Source organism: Sardina pilchardus, chromosome 22 (assembly GCF_963854185.1).
Source record: "Sardina pilchardus chromosome 22, fSarPil1.1, whole genome shotgun sequence".
Lineage (NCBI taxonomy): Eukaryota > Metazoa > Chordata > Actinopteri > Clupeiformes > Clupeidae > Sardina > Sardina pilchardus.
This window is the reverse complement of record NC_085015.1, coordinates 18,667,676-18,687,401: the sequence shown is the minus strand read 5'-3', so window position 1 is coordinate 18,687,401 and position 19,726 is coordinate 18,667,676. Positions and strand designations below refer to the sequence as shown.

Below are 19,726 nucleotides of genomic sequence, written 5' to 3'. Positions count from 1 at the left end.
GTATTAACTGGTACTCATTATTTTAATGTGGAGACAACGTGAGGAGTGAAATATGAGTAGTCGGGCCATTTGAATGTAGTTGAGTGTTTCACAACCTTGCTGCTTATAATGTACATAATATAGATATTTTGTATTATATAGATATTTTGTACTATACCAAATTATATTGTAGGTTCAACCAAGTTATAAATATAAAATATATAATTAAATGTTATTTTTGACTCTTGGTCCTTTATAGGACTAGGCCCCTGCAATTGTTGAAATAAAATCAATGGAGAAATAAGGTGAATGGAGAACTAATAAAAAAAATCTGTTCAAGAAAATACTTTCGATTGAGTCAGCATCTGTGGGCTAGTGAGTGTGTGTGTGTGTGTGTGTATGTGTGTGTGTGTGTGTGTGTGTGTGTGTGTGTGTGTGTGTGTGTCTGTGTGTGTCTGTGTGTTTGCGCTTATTGTGTAGGTGGGGTTGGCACTTCCTTGTTTTTTTTTCACGTGCCAGCAACAAACATAAACGTAGCAGAAATGGGAAACTCAACCTAATATCTAAATTATTATTGTTGGTAATTCTTTACTTTTAAATGATATCAGTTTTGACTGACAATCTGCGGTGACAACAATTCCTATCAACGCATCATGATCAAGGCCGAAGATCAATGAGAATACTATGAGAACAATATAGTCGCTCTTTTGGAGTATGTTTTATAGAAGCTAGCCTATATTTTTACTGTGACAACCCTCTCCAAGCCTGAGGTTACAGTAATTGGTGATAATACTGTTCTGCAGTGCGTGCGTAAAGGTCATGGTGGAAATAACGTCATAGTAATTTGATATGTGCATGTAGAATGGTCATTGCTGACTGAAGTTAATACGTTTAATTCAGTCAGACACATCACAATACTCGTAGGTTTATGGTCAACAACACTCAACACTGATATTATCTATCAACAATAGCGTGCTCTCTACAATCACTGTGGACAACACAGCGCAGTTGACTTGGCTGACATCCACATCTCGCTTCCCCTTTTGACGCTCTTTGGGCACGCCTCGAAATGTAGCCTCGGCTACACAAAAGTTAGGGCTGCTACCTTCCTCCTGTTTCTTTTTCCTGCATGTTTTTGGGCCACACCTTACTCTGGACTCCACCTGAATCAACAGGTAGGCAGTTAACACCAGCTATGTGCAGGGAAAAGAACTGAAGTTCGACCAAATTTGTTTGACTTGCACAAAGATCAAATCCTCTTCTGTCCGAGATCACAGCGTCTGTTAAGTTTTACACGAAGCTTGATGGACGAGTCAGAAGTCGATGGAGGAGAGAAGGCAGGTGGAGTATCCAAAACTGAGAACGATCAGGTAAGATGTAAAGGAATGCTGAAGTCTTGCCATATGGCAGCCAAACAAAACGTGAACGATAGCCTACTACTTAAACACATCTAAACGCACTCACCAATAATAACTAACAATGAATGACGTTTTCACGAGAGAGTAGTGCACGTTACCACATGCATTATCCCAAATCCTGTTAACACGAGAGACCATGCGAATTAGATTGTTTAAAATGCGGAACTGAGAGTGACTAGGTTACAGCTGCAAGCCGAGCCGGGGAGAATCAGTTCACCTCCCTGTCCACTCTGAGGATGTTTACGTTAGCACTGAAACAAGACTGCTTAATTGCTTTTAGCAGTAACATATATGAATCAACGAGACAACCACCGTATTACGAGATTTGCTTCGTAGTTACCTTTACTGTATTGTTTAGTTCCGGAAATGTAGTCTACCCCTTTGAAATATGTGACGTGCCATAACACAGCCTGCAAGTGCAAATCACAACAATGTAGGTCTATTTGCTGTCAGGGGAAAAGCATACTTTTTAAATGTAAAATATTTTTTTAAAAAAATGGATGTGGCAACATTTAAGCAACAGTAATATTTTGGTAAATTTTCCACAATAGTTTGTTTTGTGTTCCAGTCTTTGTTTTGTTTTTCTGGGCACATAATACGAATATTTGTGTTTCTAGAGTTGGATCCCCAAAGTAATCAAAAAGAGACTGTGCACAACATTTGTGGAAGATGCCTCAAGGTGAGCGTGAGGTTGAGAGTTTTTTTTGTTTTTGTAATAGTTGTTAATTCCTTTTGTATTGTACCACCTGTACCTCTTGCATTCTGCTACAGCCTTGTTTTTGCACTTCACACAGCAATGGCCTGCGGTGCCAATGTGGGGGCCCCAAAAAGGACCATCAGGCAATTGCCCTTGGCGACTACTTCAGCACAGCCATGGTCAGCCACTGGGACTCTGCTCAGCATTCCTCCGAGGCTCCCACAGACGCCTTTGGTGAAGTAGAGTTTGATGGGGCTAGTAAGAGACACAGCTATGTGAGTGGCCATCTTGAGTTGAGGATGTAAAAAGTATATATATTTAGTATTATTTTTTGTTATGACTGACAAAATTAGCCACAAATGTTGGAATGGAGTTTTTGTTGCATTATGTCCGATGTCAAGGGTATTTGCTGTTATATCTCATCATGATGTTTGATGTGGCTGTATAGTGGGGTGGATAAAATGTCTATTGTCACAAAGAGTTCTGAATGTATTCTTATCTGACTCCAAACAAATACTTGAATGAAAATCAAGAGCTCTTGAATAAAAGGCTTTTGAATCTCTTTCCTCCTTTTCTGTTTAGCTTCAGATGGTTTCAGATTAGAATGGTTTAGCCTGGAATAGAGTTGACTTTGTTCATTCCAAAGGTTGATTTAATTTGACTCCATCCCTCATGCAGTACTTGCGTCTGTCGTCCGACACCCCAGCCCACATCGCCTACAGCATGATAACGGCCAAATGGGGCTTGAGTCTGCCCAACCTGGTGGTGTCTGTGGTGGGCGGAGAGGGCAAATCAAAGGTCCAGGCGTGGGTGCGAGAGGTACTGCGACAGGGACTGGTCAAGGCGTCCCAAAGCACAGGTAGAAGTCACACAACCTTTTCACTAAGGGTGAGGGCTCGACAGAGGACTCTTCTGATTGTCTCTCCTCGGTCCTCAATCCTCGGTCGTCCGGCTCATTCCCACTGATCTATAAAGAATGATGGGGCGGCAACAATGGGATAGTCTATCCAGCGCTCTTTATAGATCAGTAGGAACGAGCCGGAGGACTGAGGTTCGAGGGCCGAGGAGACACAAATGGAAGAGCCCAGAGTGTGTTCATCAGTTTGTTTTGACCAATACTGTTTAATCATTTTTCCCCCTTTAATGATCTTTTTCTTCAAATGAGTTGCTGTTTATGAACACGTGTGTATGCATATGTGTTAAAAAAAACATTGACATGTCTTATCATTGCCTATTGAGATATCCGGGCAATTTTTTCACGGATCTTGATTGCTAGACGTCGCCGAGTACTGTCGATAGGGAAAAAAAAAATATCAAAATCGGTGCTACCGAACTGGAGTAGCTGCAGCTAATGGCCAGTGGTCCCTGTGGGCTACAGCACTACGTCTGGGGGCATCATCTAAAGGAGTTCACTAGGAGCACTGGCCATCATCTGCACCGATTTTGGTCATTTTTTCCCCCTATCGACAGTATTTGTAGACGTCTAGCAATCAAGATCCATGTGGAAATCGGCTGGATTTCTCCTTCTCTCCTATAAGGGAGCATTGTACATTGATTCAAATGGTGCATCGCTCTTGTATTTAAAATCTTAAAACTACTCACTCAAGCTTAAAAGGATTTTTAAAATCACTACATTCAGCAATTGTCACCGTAGTTTTTCTTTTTGAGTTCATCCCTGTGGACCTTCTCTCTTCTCCTTTTTGTGTGTGTTGTTTCGTACCCACGTGAACACACACAGGGGCCTGGATCCTAACGGAGGGTCTGCGAGAGGGTGTGGGGCGCTGTGTGGGAGAGGCTGTAAGGGACCACGCCACTGCTGCATCCTCCGTCTCCCACAACAAGGTGGTTGCCATAGGGATTGCATCATGGGGACTGGTCCATAATCGGGAACAGCTGATCAACCCTGAGGTACTACAGTAAGCGTCAGACAATCAATATGGCAACAGTTCATCTGAATATGCACATACACAATCACTATGACAATACTTTGTCTAAATATGCACATACACAAAGGTACAAAAAGGGATTTACCTCCCCTTCACCTCTCTCCCCAACTCTGTGTATTTTAGGGTTGCTTCCCAGCAAAGTACCATGCTGACACCAAATTCAGCGACTCGTGTTGCCTTGACAAGAACTACCAGGCTTTTCTTCTGGTGGATGACGGGAGTGTAGGCCGGCGCGGTGGGGAGAATGGTTTCAGGGCGCGTCTGGAGGATTACATATCCCGTCAGCGCACTGGGATATGGGGTGAGGCAGTCAAGGATCATCAACTGTTTTGTGAAACACCTTAAAGCACACCACAAGTCTACCATAATTTCCCAACTATTAACTGCGGCTTGTACAAAACACGGGGGCCTTTGATGTGGTATTAATATGGTTTTGTTTATTTTAACTTGCATAAAGCACTATCCTGCAGCTTATACACAATGTGATTAATACACAGGAAATTACTGTATCAAAACTGTATGTCTATATGTTACCTATGTAAAGATAGTCATTCAAATACATTTTCTCTGATTATTACATGGCTGTTCATAATGCTGCAGTGCAGAATGCTCCTTTCACTTGAGTTGGCCTTCCCAACGTCTGATATTTCTGTATAATGCTAAGTATTACAGGCCACTGTTTTGTGCCTCTGATTCATGTCTTTCTTGTCACTCTGTAAGTAGTCCGGTTACTTCTTGCAATGGAACTTCATTCAAAAGTGAAAGCGGACGGTTGATCAGCAAAGGATCATGGGTTGTTTATCGATCCCACTCTGCTTTTGGTTGTTTAAGCAAGTTAATGTTTCATGATGTTTCATCTGTCTGACATGTCTGTTTGTATGTTGTCTGTATTTGTATTTGTGTAGGTAGTGGAACCATCAATATTCCTGTGCTGTGTTTGCTGGTGGCAGGAGATGTCAGCAATATGGAGGTCAGTGTCAGGGAAATCTGCTTTATTTTTCCCATGTTACCTTTGCACCAGGTTTACGGTAATGGTAGGCCTACATGAATTATCATGAATTCATGCATGAATGAATTCATGATTTGTGCATTACTTCACTTCGTTATTTCACGAGTACCTAATGCTTTAGTGGATGTGTTGTTCATGTATGAGTAAAGTGTTGCCAAATAAACTACAGCTTGTCTTGATCACTGCAATATGCAATAATGTTACTCTTCCATAATGTGCTGCAGAGATTGGATGGCTCTTTGAAAATGGGGGTGCCCTGGTTGGTCCTGGTTGGCTCTGGCGGTGTGGCCAACCTGGTCGGGGATCTCCTGGAGAATCCCCTGATCAGCGCTGGAGAGTCCAAGAGTGACGCAAGCTCTGGGGGAGAGCTGAAGGAGAGGCTGGCCGAGCGAATCAGGAAGCACTTCCCGTCTGAGGCAGACACGGACAAACTGACCGAGAGGGTAGGTGGGGTCACTGGAGGTCATTAGAAGAGGGACTGAATGAAATCCTGCTCCAGTTCAGTCTTGGTCATACAGTACAGTCTATAGACCTTTCAGCTGCGTAAACAAACGTGGCAACACAGAAAAACAGTTCATGTTAATGGTTAATGGTAACGTGGAGGGCAAACAAACAGAACATTTTATAGAGAATTAAGCTAAAGTCATAAAATCAGTTCATTCCAAGAATCTGTTGGTCTTGAACATTTCATCCAGATACCCTCTAGGAACAGAAAGGGTCTTTTGCTACCATACAATGTTCTTTCAGTAATTTTCATGCACATAACTGATTTTGTATTCACCATGTACAGTATGGCTGTACCAAAGATATGGCAATTGAGGATATTGACCGTAACACTTAAAAATCCAACGTAGACTATATACATAGACTATTAACACAGCTGTACTTTTAAACTTTTTGATGGTAAACGTATACTTCACCTTGGAGCAACTGACGTTAGTTCAAAGCCACCTGTTTCCTGTTTTCATTCCAGGCACTCAGTATCTACCAGAACAGAGACCTGATCTCCATCTACAATAGAGAACAGGAGGGACCGGATGACTTTGACACTGTGTTACTACGAGCTCTTGTCCAAGGTAGCGCAAATTGCTACTGACTATGGCGTGCACACAGAATTGCATGCCTGCCAAGCTACGTTACGAAAGGGGATAATTACAAGACTGTGGAGCTCACTTCAACATGTCTGAAACCATATTGCCTGCTGAGAACAGTTATACTAAATGCATACAGTTAGTTTTATGAAACACGATAGGCTGGCATATGGAGAACGCCTGGAAATAATGTTGTAGTGGTTGAATATGGTCTGTTCTAAATGTGTGTGTGTGTGTGTGTGTGTGTGTGTGTGTGTGTGCGTGTGTGTGTGTGTGTGTGTGTGTGTTTCAGCAAGCAAACGCTGCACATCGGCAGACTCAAGCCCATACACTGAGGAGCTGAAGCTTGCTGTGACCTGGAACAGGGTGGACATCGCCAGGAGTGAGCTGTTCAATGGCGACATCCAATGGAAGGTGAGGAGCATCCTGGGAAACGGATGACAAAGAATAGATGTGGCATGGAGGAGCCCATCTAGTGCACAAACGTAGCATAAATGTATCACTTAAGTATACTGTATACTGTATGGCTAAACGCATTGTGATATAGTACCATACAAAACCATTGTTTTTGAATGTAATAATAATAATAATAGTAATAACTTAGTTAATAGTTATAGTTAGTGCCTTTCAGGATACCGAAGGTCGCATGAATTGTTATGTAGTCCTACAGTAGTTCATTGTAACTTCTCTGGGAGACTGAGCCACACTGTATCTATTGTGTGTTATGCAGTGTGACGATCTTGAAGACTTCATGACCGACGCACTGGTCAACGACAAGCCGGAGTTTGTGCGCCTCTTCACCGAAAACGGCCTGAACATTCTGGACTACCTGACCAACGGGCGCCTGGAGAGCCTGTACCGCTCCGTCTCGGACAGCTCGGTCGTCTACGCCCTCCTCCAGTACCACCTCGCCCTGCGCACCAACGCCGCCGGCCTCGGCCACGGCCTTGGCCACGGCATTGGCTCCTCAACCTCCCTCTCGGACCCGCTGTCGGTGTCCCCGAAAGAGTTGGAAATGACCCGGCCGTCCAAAGAGCTCAGCCTGTACGAGGTGAGCTGCATTATGGAAATGGTGGACAGCTCAGTAGATATCCTGGGAAATATTTATATTTGTGTAGAATTGATGGTGACTATTGTGGATATACAGCACAATAAATGGCCCCTTATTAGTTACCTATCTTCAAAGACCTCCACAGGATGTATCTGTTCTTACTACAATGTATAAATATATTTTGAGATAAGCTGGAGAATGATGTACCAAAAAGCTGGTACGGTTGATGACAAAAGTCATTATACAAAGCTGTTATCATGATTAAAAACCCACACAATATGCTTCATCAAACCATTCTGCAAACTATGCCACACAGGAGAACCTACTGTTTCTCTGTTGAGGTAGTTTGTGTTGTAATGTCTCTATACTAGTCTCATTTGTGCATTGGTTATAGTGAAAAAGTTTGTGCACATCCGAGGTCAAGGTGCAGAACAAGGGTAGATCATAAAAAATGGAAAAAGGTTCGCACACTTGAAATCCTTCTTTTTAGTTTTCTTTTCTTTTCTTTAGCACAGCTTCATTTGTGCATTGGGCCACTACTTTTTGGCCTCCTGTTCCATGAACTGAAGTCATCAGATCCAGAGAAACACCGTAACCTCTCACCCCAGAGAAGAGGCCATTGGGGGGGAGGGTTGTCTTGTGAGACGTATGAAGTAAACTTACTGGATGCTTAGGACGCGGAAAATGTGTTTACACTTATTTTTTTATGTCGGACAGGAAATGAGTTGGAACTGACCTTACTCCTTGGGTTTCCTTGCAGGTGTCTCGTGTCCTGGAGAATTTGTTAGGGGATGTGTGTCAGCCTTTTTACTATGGCCCCTTATCGCTTGACATCGTGACCTCTAAGAGAAGAGCTTTCAAGGTAAAGCCACCATACACAGGATTATGCTCGCGTTTACTTTGCCTCCTCACTTAAACATACATTAATAGCCTAATTATTGTTATGCTATAGGCCTATAAATATTGATTATAACAGTAAACAGTAAAAACGAAATGCCCCCCTAATTAGAACTGAATGCCCCCCTAATTAGAATGAATATGTCCACACTGCACATTATACCTAATGACAAAGAACAATATAATTTGTTTATGCCCACATACATTATCAACCTAAGTATGTTACATACAGCAGTTCAGTACATTACAGCACTGTCTTGTACTTTGACGTACATTAATTTGAATACACATTAGTGTAATATCACGATAAATCATAAATGTGGTCTTATTTTTGTGGCAAAAAGTGGTTTTGTCTCAAGAAAAGTGTAACATAATTGGTCTTTTTGTTGGATGTTGGGAGTTTGATATGTTCCGTACTTTGACTAAGTAGGCCATTCTCCCATTTTGTGTTCTAGAGAGTGTGCAAGTTCCTGCAGGGTCCGTGTGTGTACCGTCAGAAGCGCTGTCTCTACCCCTGGGCCTCGCTCTTCATCTGGGCCGTGCTTCAGAACCGCAGAGAGATGGCCATCTATTTCTGGGAGATGGTAAAGCACTTCCGGGTCACTGAAGGGTCAGGGATGTCCACTTTATAGTCAGAGGCCCCCTGGTGCCAGTAAGATTTAAAGTGGAAATGTTTAGCATTTTAATGTCAGGCCCACAGTCTTCTGTAAGGGTTCACAGAGAAAGGGTTCAGTAGTTACATAACTCCATTTCATGTATGCTAATGTCCGAGAGAACGCAATAAACCATGTATCTCTCTTGCTCTCTCTCTCTCTCTCTCTCTCTGCCCTTTCCCTCTCTCTCCTCTGCCAGGCAGGAGAGTCAGTGCTCAGTGCTCTGAGTGGCTGTAAGCTGCTGAGAGAGCTGTCCAAGCTGGAGGTGGAGACTGAGACTAAAAACTCCATGAAGGAGTTGGCACAGATGTTTGAGAACCTGGCATACGGTATGAGAGACAAACTCAGTACAGCAGTGAAAAGAGAAAATGTTGAAGACTTTAGTCCATAAGATGGAATAGTGTAAAATGAATATTAAGACACCTTGACCATGCATGGGGTGTGGATTGGCATAGTTTTTCCTTTCATCTTTTGCTTTCTCTGCCTCTGTCTCTCACTCCCTCCCTTACTAACACACTCTCTCCATCTCTGTGTCTGTCTCAGTCAGATTTAGTGAATTATAATGATTTGGCATGACAAAAAAGCAAAACAGCCAAACAACAGTGTTTGAATACACTCACTCACTCACTCACTCACTCACTCACTCATCCGCTCACTCTTAAACTCACTCATCCTCTCTGTGTGTCTGTGCAGGTGTGTTCAGTAAGTGCTATGAGAGCAGTGAGAGCCGCTCGTTCACGCTGCTCATCAGGAAGTCTCCGGTGTGGGGCGCGGCCACCTGTCTACAGATGGCCATGGCGGCCGACGCTCGCGTCTTCTTCAGCCACGACGGAGTGCAGGTCAGCTGGTGGACATGTTTTTTTGTGGGCGTCTTTGACCTCTAAAGAACGCTATTCTTTATAGATCAGTGCCTCAAGATCAGTGGAACTGTGAGGCCATTTTGAAACTGGAATATGGAAAATGTAACTATAGAACATTTTGAAAATGTAGAGTTAATTGTATTAAATGCCTCTGTTGTATCCAAGCATATTGTGATAGGTTGCAAACTTACCTGTCTGACTGCTTGCCTTCATGCTGTTTTTATGTCTAATCTCCCTGGAGGTCATTTGTGTCTCTTGGTGAGCAGATATTTTTAGAATACTGTATACAGTTTTCTTGCCGTTTGTTTTATTTCTGATACTTGTTTACATATTAGCATTTTGAAAGTGTCTCTCTCTCTCTCTCTCTCTCTCTCTCTCTTTCTCCCACCACCTCCTGAAATGCGCTCCCCTGGTAGTCTCTGCTGTCTCAGATCTGGTGGGGAGACATGGACAGAAGTACGGAGGTGTGGAAACTCATCCTCACCTTCTTCATCCCTCCCCTCTGCTACACCAACCTCATCTCGTTCAGGTGTGTGAGCGCCTGACGAGACTCTACCAGCTCCTGCTCTCCAGTCTCTCTCTTGCTAATCTCAAATGGAGGAGGAAGATGGTTGGATGATGGATGATTCACTATATTCATTCATGGAAGTTCTATCTAGAGAACTGATAACTACCAAAAGATGTGTTACAAAGCTACAAACAGTAATAACAGTTTAAATAGTATTTAGTTGATATTGTTGTTGTCTGAACTGAATACCCTAATATGTGCACTCTAGATCCAATTTTGAGGAAGCACACTCTGACCACAAGGGGGTGCCAGAGTAAAAATGGGCTGTAGCTAATGGGGATGTCTCTGGTGATCCCAAGACATGGCATTCTAATTGACATGCCTAACATATTGGATTATATTGAAAGCGTTATTTTTCACAGACCATGCCATTTTCACAATTTTCACCAAAAGGTGCTATGTGTCATCTTCAGAGCCTCATCAAATGTATGTCTCTTAGATTTTGACCATTACAGCCAATTGAAGTAATCCATAAACTCCCCCATGCACTTGACATAACGATATCACATTTCATTGCCAGCTATGCCCTGGTGAGCTGATTGGCCCCCTCATTGCAGATATGTTGTTGTGTTTACTCTGCTCTCTTGTCTTCACCTCTGTGGTAGAGACCCGGAGGAGCCTGAAGAGGCCACCGCCGAGACAGGAGAAGGAGGCCCACAGGCAAAAGACCACCACCAGCACTACGGAGAGACGGTCTTCTCCTTCTCCGACATCAAACACCTAAGTCCTGAGTACGTGTTTGTGTCTCGTATTTCTCTTTCATTTATCTCTGTTGATATTCATGTCCGTTCCATGCATGTATTCATTGAATCATTTGTGCGTTTTCTTTCCCATCTTGTGATTCGCTTTCTGTCCCTTTTTCTCTCCTGTCCTCCCTCTCTCCCTCTCTCTACCTCCCTTCTCTCCATTTCTCTCATAAACACACTTCACTCCGTCACGGTCGCGTGACAGCGAAGCAGAGGAGGCCGAAGCCGATGGCCATATAAGGATAACCACGAAAGGTCTGTGCCATCCTCCTCCTGTCCCTCTCTCCCTTCTCCTCCTCCTCCTCCTCCTCCTCCACATCCTCCCTGTTCTCCTTATCATCCTCCTCCTCCTCTACCTCTTTTTCTCTCATCACTCAGTATTCCTTTCTTTATTTGACAGCCGCTTTGTGTCCCCTCGTTCGTTTTCACTAGTCACCACCCTCTCCTCACTCAACATGTTCTGCACCTCCATTGTTACACTTTCAGTGTAAGGCTCTGTCTTTAGCGCTCCAGCGTTGCAGTATTGTGCCCAGTGCCCATTGGGAACACTCTGCTGCTATTTTATCACTGCCACCCTCTCACGTCCTCTGCTTCTTTATGTTTCTCTGTCTGTCTTTATCAGTGTTTTTCTCTGTCTTAAGTTTTTTATGGAACACATTGAAACCACTGAAACATTGAAATGCATTTGGCACATTGCTAAATACTCTGATGAATCTGTGTCATGATGTTCGGAAACGCATTGATTCAGATGTAATAATTCGGAGATACTGTTGAGTTGATTTTGCTTGATGTGTCCGTCAATCTGTCTGTCTGTGTTTCTCTCTGGAAAACAGGTTCCCCACCTCCAAAAAAGCGCCCTTTTGTGTTCTCCCGCTGGCGCCAGTTCTGGTACGCGCCGGTGACGTCGTTCCAAGGCAACGTCCTGATGTACTTTCTCTTCCTGTTCCTCTATGCTTACGTCCTATTGGTGGACTTCAAGCCGCCGCCACCGCGTGGCCCAGCTATAGCTGAATACGTGCTCTACTTCTGGGTGTTCACCATCGTCTGCGAGGAGTTTCGAGAGGTACAAAGACCAGAAACCTTATTTCAGTCATCCTTAGGAAATAGAATTTCTGTGTCAAAATAATCACCCTCACATACTAAAGAGAAACACAACAAAAGCATTGAATTGACAATTTCATGGTCAATTATATAGGCCTAGTCAATCTTAGTTGGTTTGAAGTGTAAAGTTCTCCCATCATCTCTCGTTTTCTTCTCCCGCTCTCTTGCAGACATTTTTTGTTGGTAGTATGACCCTTCGCCAGAGGCTGCGGTTATATTCACAGGATGTGTGGAATAATTGTGACCTTGTTGCTTTCATCCTCTTCATCATTGGCCTTATCTGCAGGTATGACGACCATTGACTGGCTTAATTATTCCCTGGCAAGTGACGTTCTGTCTGTAGACCAGCAGAGGGCGTTGTTACTCATTGAATAGACCAGTACCTGAAGTGAAGTTCTGAAATCTTGACATACTAGTACTGGCTTTCAGGGTGTTTAGTGCATGTCTGAGTGTGAGCGTGTCCTACAGTACCTGGTTGTTGTTTCTTGTGAGGTTTCTAGTGTTGTGTTTTTAGTCCTGTGCCTCAGTGTTGTTTTAGCAGAGGTACATAATGTGTAACATATGTATTTTTGTATTTGTACATACTGGTGTTTGTAATGTATGTGTGTGTGTGTGTGTGTGTGTTTGTGTGTGTGTTAGGATGTTCAAATGGACATATGAGCTGGGCCGTGGCGCTCTTTGTCTGGATTACATGGTGTTCACCATCAGACTCATTCACATCTTTGCCATTCACAAGCAGCTCGGGCCCAAGATCATCATCGTCGGCAAGATGGTAGGAGGCAGTTCACTCAACTTACTAAACCAGATAGCTAGATAGATAAATAGATACTGTAGAAAGATAGATAGATAGATACTTTATTGATCCCCAAGAGGAAATTCAAGGATCAACATGATGGGAATATGTACATGTATGTGTTAATATGCTGTATTTGACTGACTCATCGTGTGGAATGTTTACTTTTCTCTACCAGATGAAGGATGTGTTCTTCTTCCTCTTCTTCCTGGCGGTGTGGTTGATGGCATACGGGGTGGCCAATCAGGCGCTTCTGTACGCCTATGACCCGAATCCTCATAGGATATTTCGTCGGGTGTTCTACAGGCCCTATCTGCATATATTTGGACAGATACCTGTGGAGGAAGTAGACAGTAATGAACACCATTTTACTTTACTTTGATACTGGAGGCTATAGATTATGGAGAAACGTTAACGTTCTATTAACAGGGCTGTGGTAGCATAGTGGCCACTGCCACCATTGTGCCCTTGAGCAAGGCACTTAACCCTGAGTTGCTCTGGGATGACTGTCCCTTGTAATAATTGACAGCCGTATACGTTGCTTTGGATAAAAAAATAAAAAATAAAAATGCATTTCTTCCTTAAGGGTTCACAGAGTAAGGGTTCAGTAGTTATATAACTTTGTTTATGTCAGAGATAAAGCAATAAACCATTTCTCTCTCTCTCTCTCTCTCTCTCTCTCTCTCTCTGTTTAGCTGGAAAACACTGGGACATGCCCTGCACTAATAACAGGACATTGATAGAGCAGGGCGATGAGCCCTGTCGGGACGTCTATGCTAACTGGCTAGTGGTAGTCCTGCTGGTGGTCTACCTGCTGGTCACCAACATTCTACTCATCAACCTCCTGATTGCCATGTTCAGGTAACTCAACATAGATCTCCCCTCTCAAGCTTAGCCATTTCTCTACTCTCACTTATAACTATAGTTGGACTCTTTAGAGTGTGAAATGTTCAGGGACTACTTTGTGAACACTATTCCACTCAAGGAATTTGAAAGGCTCGAAAAGGCTTGAGTGACACCCTCATCCATGATGCCCCTTTGAGAGGTGCAAGCGATTCGTGTTATTGAATTAGGCCTACAGCCTACAAATACACGTGCATAAAAATATGCTTCCCTTGCTCTGCGCCCCCCAGTTACACGTTCTCAAAGGTTCAGGAGCGCAGTGACACCTACTGGAAGTTCCAGCGGTACAACCTGATCGTGGAGTACCACTCCAAGCCCTCGCTGGCTCCCCCCTTCATCATCCTCTCTCACCTGCACATCCTCGTCAAGAGAAACATCCGCAAGGTCCCCTCCGTCAAGATCCATCACTTTGGTGAGATGCCGTTTTATTTATAGATGTCACTTGAAGGTTATGGAAGAATGTGCAACTCTGGCAGCGCCTGTCACTGAATACACACACACACACACACACACACACACACACACACGCATACTGTACACACCGACCCACCCTCAGTGTGGGGTTGTTTAGCATAGCTAATCTTAACCAAAGTCAGAGAGTCTGGTATGGCCCAAAAATAAGAGCTTGGCTGTCATATTGAGTTCAGACAGCTGCCCATCATGTTTGCTGATAACATTTGTACTAGAGCCCAACCAATGGACCAATACCAATGATAATCTATAAATCAGCCCATATGTATTTTCAACAAGCACAACGTAAATGTGCTGTAATGTAATATTTAGTATATGGAAATGCTGATCATGGTGGAACATTGTGTCTTAATAGGCCTAACTACAGTATGTGACATCCTAATGAAAGGCATCTGTTGTGACAAGTTGATAATTTGTGTTTAAAAGAGGAAGTGGAGGCTACACATACAGTAGACTCAAAAGTAGCAGGAGTAGGGTGACCACCAACTAGACTCTGAAAAGGTTATGTCTAGGAGAAATTGGCCAAAATCAGGACACCCCCCCAATGTCTGCTTGTAGGCCTATTCCTATTGGTGGTGATGGGGTGCTAGGTTAAATGCTTTCCTTTAGGCCTACTTAATTGATTTTTTTAATTATTATTATCGCCCGTTATAAACACCTATAGCAATAGATTGGCAAATAGCTCATATTGGGTCGTTATGATAATATCGGCTGATAATGTCAGCGCTCCGAGTTATTGTTTGGGCTCTAATTTGAATGGCCTTTCACACATAAGAGCTTCATTCTTCATTTTTTCCCTCAAGGCTGTTCTGGATAAGCACCAACAGTAATTATATATGTGTGATAATGTCATGCAGTAAATCATAATTATGGCATGATGGCATGATTATAATTGACTACATGACATATAAGAGTATTTTTCATGTCCCTTATTTTGCTAAAGACTAGAAACTGCCTCCTGACATGGCAACTGTGTCTAGCCGTTGCTTTGCTAATTGCCATCCATCTACTGTATGACATATTTATTGGCCCACTCTTACAGCCCAGGAGCTGGAGGGGAAAGCGGCCAACCGCCTGATGACGTGGGAGGGGATTCAGAAGGAGAACTTCCTGTCCGACGAGAGCAAGAAGCAGAGGGCCAGCGACTCTGAGAGGCTCAAGAGGATGTCTGTCAAGTGAGCGCTCTGCCGACATTTCTGAGGAGGAGCGCTTTGCACCCTCTTCCCTCTCCCACACCACAGTATGCCAGAGGGGTATTCCAAGAATGGGGTTTAGTCATTAACGTCGAGATTACGGTAAACCCTCTAATAGAAGAGCTCCTCCACTTTGTTTGACTTGGAGAATGAAGCCGTCATGCTCCTATATGACGTTAAAATAGATTTATCAGTAAAATCACATTCTTGCAACACCCCTTTACAATAGGATTAAGCAGGTGTTTGTTTGTTGTTTGTTTCATACAATAATAGGGTTTCTCTGTTTACTGTGTGTGTTTACGGCCCTCTATGTAAAGATATGCACACATTTGGCTGTGGACTCAATGGTGTTTTTCAATAGAGATTGACAACGTGACGTAAAACGCAACGCATTTTGGGAATCGGTGGCCCAAAACTTAAGTTGTTTTACTGATGTGCGGAAACAACGAAGTGCAGTTGTCGAAATGCCGTTTACCTGCTGTGTTATAAAATTCAATAGAGTAACATGAAGCTTATCTTTTATCGTTTTCCAGCGTGAAAAAATAATAGTACACGCCATGTTTCAGAGGTGACAAAAAGGCGAGAAATGGCATGGATAGCATCAGTAAGGAAGCGCAAGATTATGTTCTGTTTTTCACACACTTTTTTCACGCTTAGTTTTTATTATTATCATGCCAGATCATAGACCCAGAACACTAGTTTACATGGGCTGGCATCAGGCGAGCCAAACATACCCATAATTCTTTGTGTTTTGATGAAGTTGGTCACATGTCTTAGCGATCTCTATACATATATTCAGTTTGATCAGCACATAGTGGTTGGGGAGGGAGGATGGTTGGATATTTAAACATACATGCAGCAGAAAATTGTTTCAATATTTGTTTTTATTCATCACAGCTTAAAAGATTCATTGTACTGTATTTAATTCCCCCCCCCAACTTAAAACTTAATGTCGAACAGCTCATCTCCACTGATGTTATGGAAACAAACTCACTTAGTTTATCATAACAACAAAGACATAGTGGGTAACATATCTTTCCTGATACAAGGAGAACCTGCAGCACTATTGTTCGTGACTGCACGTGTACCTGCCAGCCACCCTGACAATATTGTGGAGGGGAAAAAATGTTCCATTGCATTGCTTCATTAGTTATTGCGTTCAGTTTCAAAACTCTTCACCTGTGCTTGTTATTGTGTGGGACAGAACACTGGCTGGAGTGTTATGTCATCATTGTTTATTCGCCTTGAGTGCGCAGGTCTGGGTGACTTACGACTTTTCCGTGTGTCAGAAGTGAACCCTTTATTGAGGGAGAGGGAGAGGGAGAGAGGGCAGGGCGGATGTCTATATCTTCTGGAGTGTGTTCTCCATGGGAGCTCAACCCATGACCTCTGCGGTGTTAGGATCTCGCTGTACTAGTTGAGCTGCAGGTGCAGAACCAGCGTCATACAAAGATAGGATCGCCTGATAGGATCGCAGTGTCACGTGCGACCTGAGTTATCGTTTATTGATGTTAATCTCTTCTTTCTGTCTTTCTTTCTGTCTTCGTCTTTCTTTTTTTCTTTCTTTCTTTCCTTCTTTCTTTGACTTTCTTTCTGTCTTTCTTTCTTTATTTCCTTCTTCCTCTCTCTCTCTCTCTCTCTCTGTGTCACAGAGTGGATGGTATGATCAAACAGATGGCGGAGATGAGGGACGTGGATCACCGACTGAGAGCTCTGGAGTCACAAGTATGTTCCATTAACACTGCTGCTATAGTTATGGAACATCAGGGCCTCTAAAGTGCTCACTTTGTGTCATTTGTGTCCACGTGTCCTCACATCCTCTCTCTCTCTGTCTCTCTCTCTCTCTCTCTCTCTTCTACCCTATTTCCCCCCCAGATGGAGTTTTGCTCCAGTTCCATGCAGTGGCTCATTGAGAGTCTGACACAGGCCAATGTGGTGAAGCCCTCTCGTCCCCCACCTACTCTCAGTGGTACGTCCCTCAGTCTCTTTGTGCATCTTATCTCTATTAATTTGTATGGTAGGAGCAGGCTTCACTCAGTCTCTTACAGTATGTTGCTTGGCCAAACTTATATGCTTACTCAGAAAAGGAAAAAGGCCGCACTTTGCATATAAGCGTGTTTTATTGCACAGACGCGTTTCGGCTTAATGCCTTCCTCAGTGTGCTCAAAGAATATCCTTATCCTACTATACATCTGTCAGTGGCTTCTCAAGAACTCTCTGCAAATATTTCCAAGCATTTCAAAGAAGGTGACGTTTTTGTTCCTTTTCTTAAAAAGAAAACTTTTTGTTCCTCTTTCTCTTTTTCAGAAACGCAGCAATCATCCTTTGCATCAAGCTGATCATTTTTATTTATTTTATTTTTTTACTCGTTGTCATGAGTACTCATACCACACACACACACACACACACTTTGTCTCAGGGTCAAAAGCGGGCAGTGTGTTTCTTGCCCCTTTCACCAACACATTTTTTTTAACAACTTTTTTGCCTTTTATCGTTAAAGGGCCCCTCATTGTGTTCTATTTCCATTTTTGAAATGGCGCTCACTTTGCACTTCATTGTTCTCAATGTTCCCCTGTGCAAAGTGTCCCCCCGGGACCCGACCTGCTTTCCCCCTTCATTGGACACAGACCTGGATGGAGGTGTGTGTGTGTGTGTGTGTGTGTGTGTGTCTATGTGTGTGCGCGTGCGTGCGTGCGTGCGTGCGTGTGTGCGTGCGTGTGTGTGTTTGGGGGGGAGGTGTTGGTTTAGAGGAGGGTTGCTTTACTCAGAAACAAGACTTGGGGGTGGGGGGCGGGTGTATGTGGTGGTGGTGTTTTTTTTTTAACAGAATGAATGGCAAGATACTTCTGCATTGCTTTGCACTTATTCCTGTATTTTTTTGTTTAAACCTGTGTCATATGACTTTGCAATTTTTTGTATCTGATCGTTGTTATGGTTTTTAATATATGCCAAACAGAAACAGTGCTGCAGAAAAAGACAGATTTACACTGGGTCATGGTACTCGGGGCAACCACACAGCTAACTGCCCTGTGCTGGGCGACCAGCTGTAATCCGGTTGCCTGCCAGTTAACGCTAGGCTAACTCTGTGTGTTTACATATAACCACAGAGGGAGAAAGAAAATGGACATGGCATTAGCAGGTTAGCTGCTGTGTATGTTAGCAAAGAAGCTACTGTACACTACTGTTTGCACAGAGTATGGGATTTTAAACAGAATAATATATAGTTACGAAACGCAGTGTATACTAGGAAAACCAAATATAATGCTGGAATTGTATTTATGTTTACATTCTATTTTTGATACATATTGGAGAACTCAGTAGCACTTTTTCTTATAACCAAATGTTACAACAGTACTAATGTACTGTGCTCGCAATTGTATTTTTTTTTTTTTGTCTACAGTAAAATATTGCCACTCAGGCTACAGAGTAATAACAAGATAAGTGGGCAATCGATTAGAAAGTCCTTCTGGTTTTACGGTTGTCGCTGCTGTTTATTCTACTGTACATTGTGAGGGTGTTCTCACTCCAGTTCCTTATGCTGGGACAAGCTGACTCCAGGGATTTCATCGCTAGCTGTAGCCACATAAGGGCTTGACAGTTTTACTTACCCATTAGTCTGTAAACTATACGGTGTTACTTAACAAGTTGTCCCACTTAACCACTTTCTTGGTTCAATCGGCATTTTAAAGTTGTGTGTCATTGTTTCTTAAGTATTTCATTATTTTTCTTTATTCTTTAAAATATTGTGCGTCAGCGGTAATGTGGTAATGTGTGGTATGCAGGGTCTTATTTTAAAAGATGGCGTTTAGGGGTATGGAACAGCTCAGCAGAAATGGCCCCAGAGATGGGGCGAGGAGTGAACACATACTTCTGCAACATGTGTCAATGCTTCTCACATTTCTTTTGAGGTTAAGAGTCATCTAATTCTCTCTCTCCCTCTCTCTCTCTCTTTCTCTCTCTCTCCCTCTCTCTCTTTCTCTCTCTCTATCTCTCTCTCTTTCTCCCTCTCTCTTTCTCTCTCCCTCTCTCTCTCTCTCCCTCTCTCTCTCTCTCTCTCTCTCTCTCTCTCTCTCTCCCTCACTCTCTCTCTCTCCCTCTCTCCCCCCTCTCTCTCACTCCCTCTCTCTCCCTCTCCCCCTTTCTCTTACTCATATTTAGACTACCTCTTCAATACCATTTGTTCCTATCCAGCAATTCACTGTTTGTTTGACACCTTGTACTTCTGCTTCTCAATTATGTTCAAGGCATCTATGACCATATCAAAGTATTTGTAATAAAGGTTAACAATCCCACGGACGTCTTGTCTCGACTCAATGACCAAGATTGATCGCACATCTGACGTTAAAAATT

At 43.1% G+C, this 19,726-nt stretch overlaps 1 protein-coding gene across 1 annotated transcript; it reads left to right on the top strand.

Moving 5' to 3' along the window:
- Window positions 1-1,072: 1,072 nt before the first annotated feature.
- On the top strand, window positions 1,073-19,668 carry LOC134069666 (transient receptor potential cation channel subfamily M member 4-like). Its single transcript, XM_062525693.1, has 28 exons — window positions 1,073-1,349; window positions 2,015-2,076; window positions 2,192-2,369; window positions 2,773-2,953; window positions 3,833-4,002; window positions 4,164-4,341; window positions 4,946-5,010; window positions 5,274-5,492; window positions 6,023-6,125; window positions 6,433-6,554; window positions 6,871-7,191; window positions 7,952-8,053; window positions 8,544-8,672; window positions 8,941-9,070; window positions 9,435-9,580; window positions 10,018-10,130; window positions 10,775-10,900; window positions 11,121-11,170; window positions 11,749-11,978; window positions 12,187-12,302; window positions 12,656-12,788; window positions 12,988-13,162; window positions 13,505-13,670; window positions 13,943-14,124; window positions 15,226-15,358; window positions 17,029-17,101; window positions 17,252-17,345; window positions 17,684-19,668. Exons 1-28 carry the CDS (start codon window positions 1,284-1,286, stop codon window positions 17,713-17,715), a joined length of 3,795 nt encoding a protein of 1,264 aa, XP_062381677.1. The 5' UTR covers window positions 1,073-1,283; the 3' UTR covers window positions 17,716-19,668.
- The last annotated feature ends 58 nt before the right edge of the window (window positions 19,669-19,726 follow it).

Coding starts and splice junctions, on each gene's coding strand:
- LOC134069666 (XM_062525693.1), top strand. CDS start 1,284: ATGGACGAGTCAGAAGTCGATGGAGGAGAGAAGGCAGGTGGAGTATCC. Junction 2,954..3,832: donor CAAGGCGTCCCAAAGCACAG/GTAGAAGTCACA, acceptor GAACACACACAG/GGGCCTGGATCCTAACGGAG. Junction 8,054..8,543: donor CTAAGAGAAGAGCTTTCAAG/GTAAAGCCACCA, acceptor TTTGTGTTCTAG/AGAGTGTGCAAGTTCCTGCA.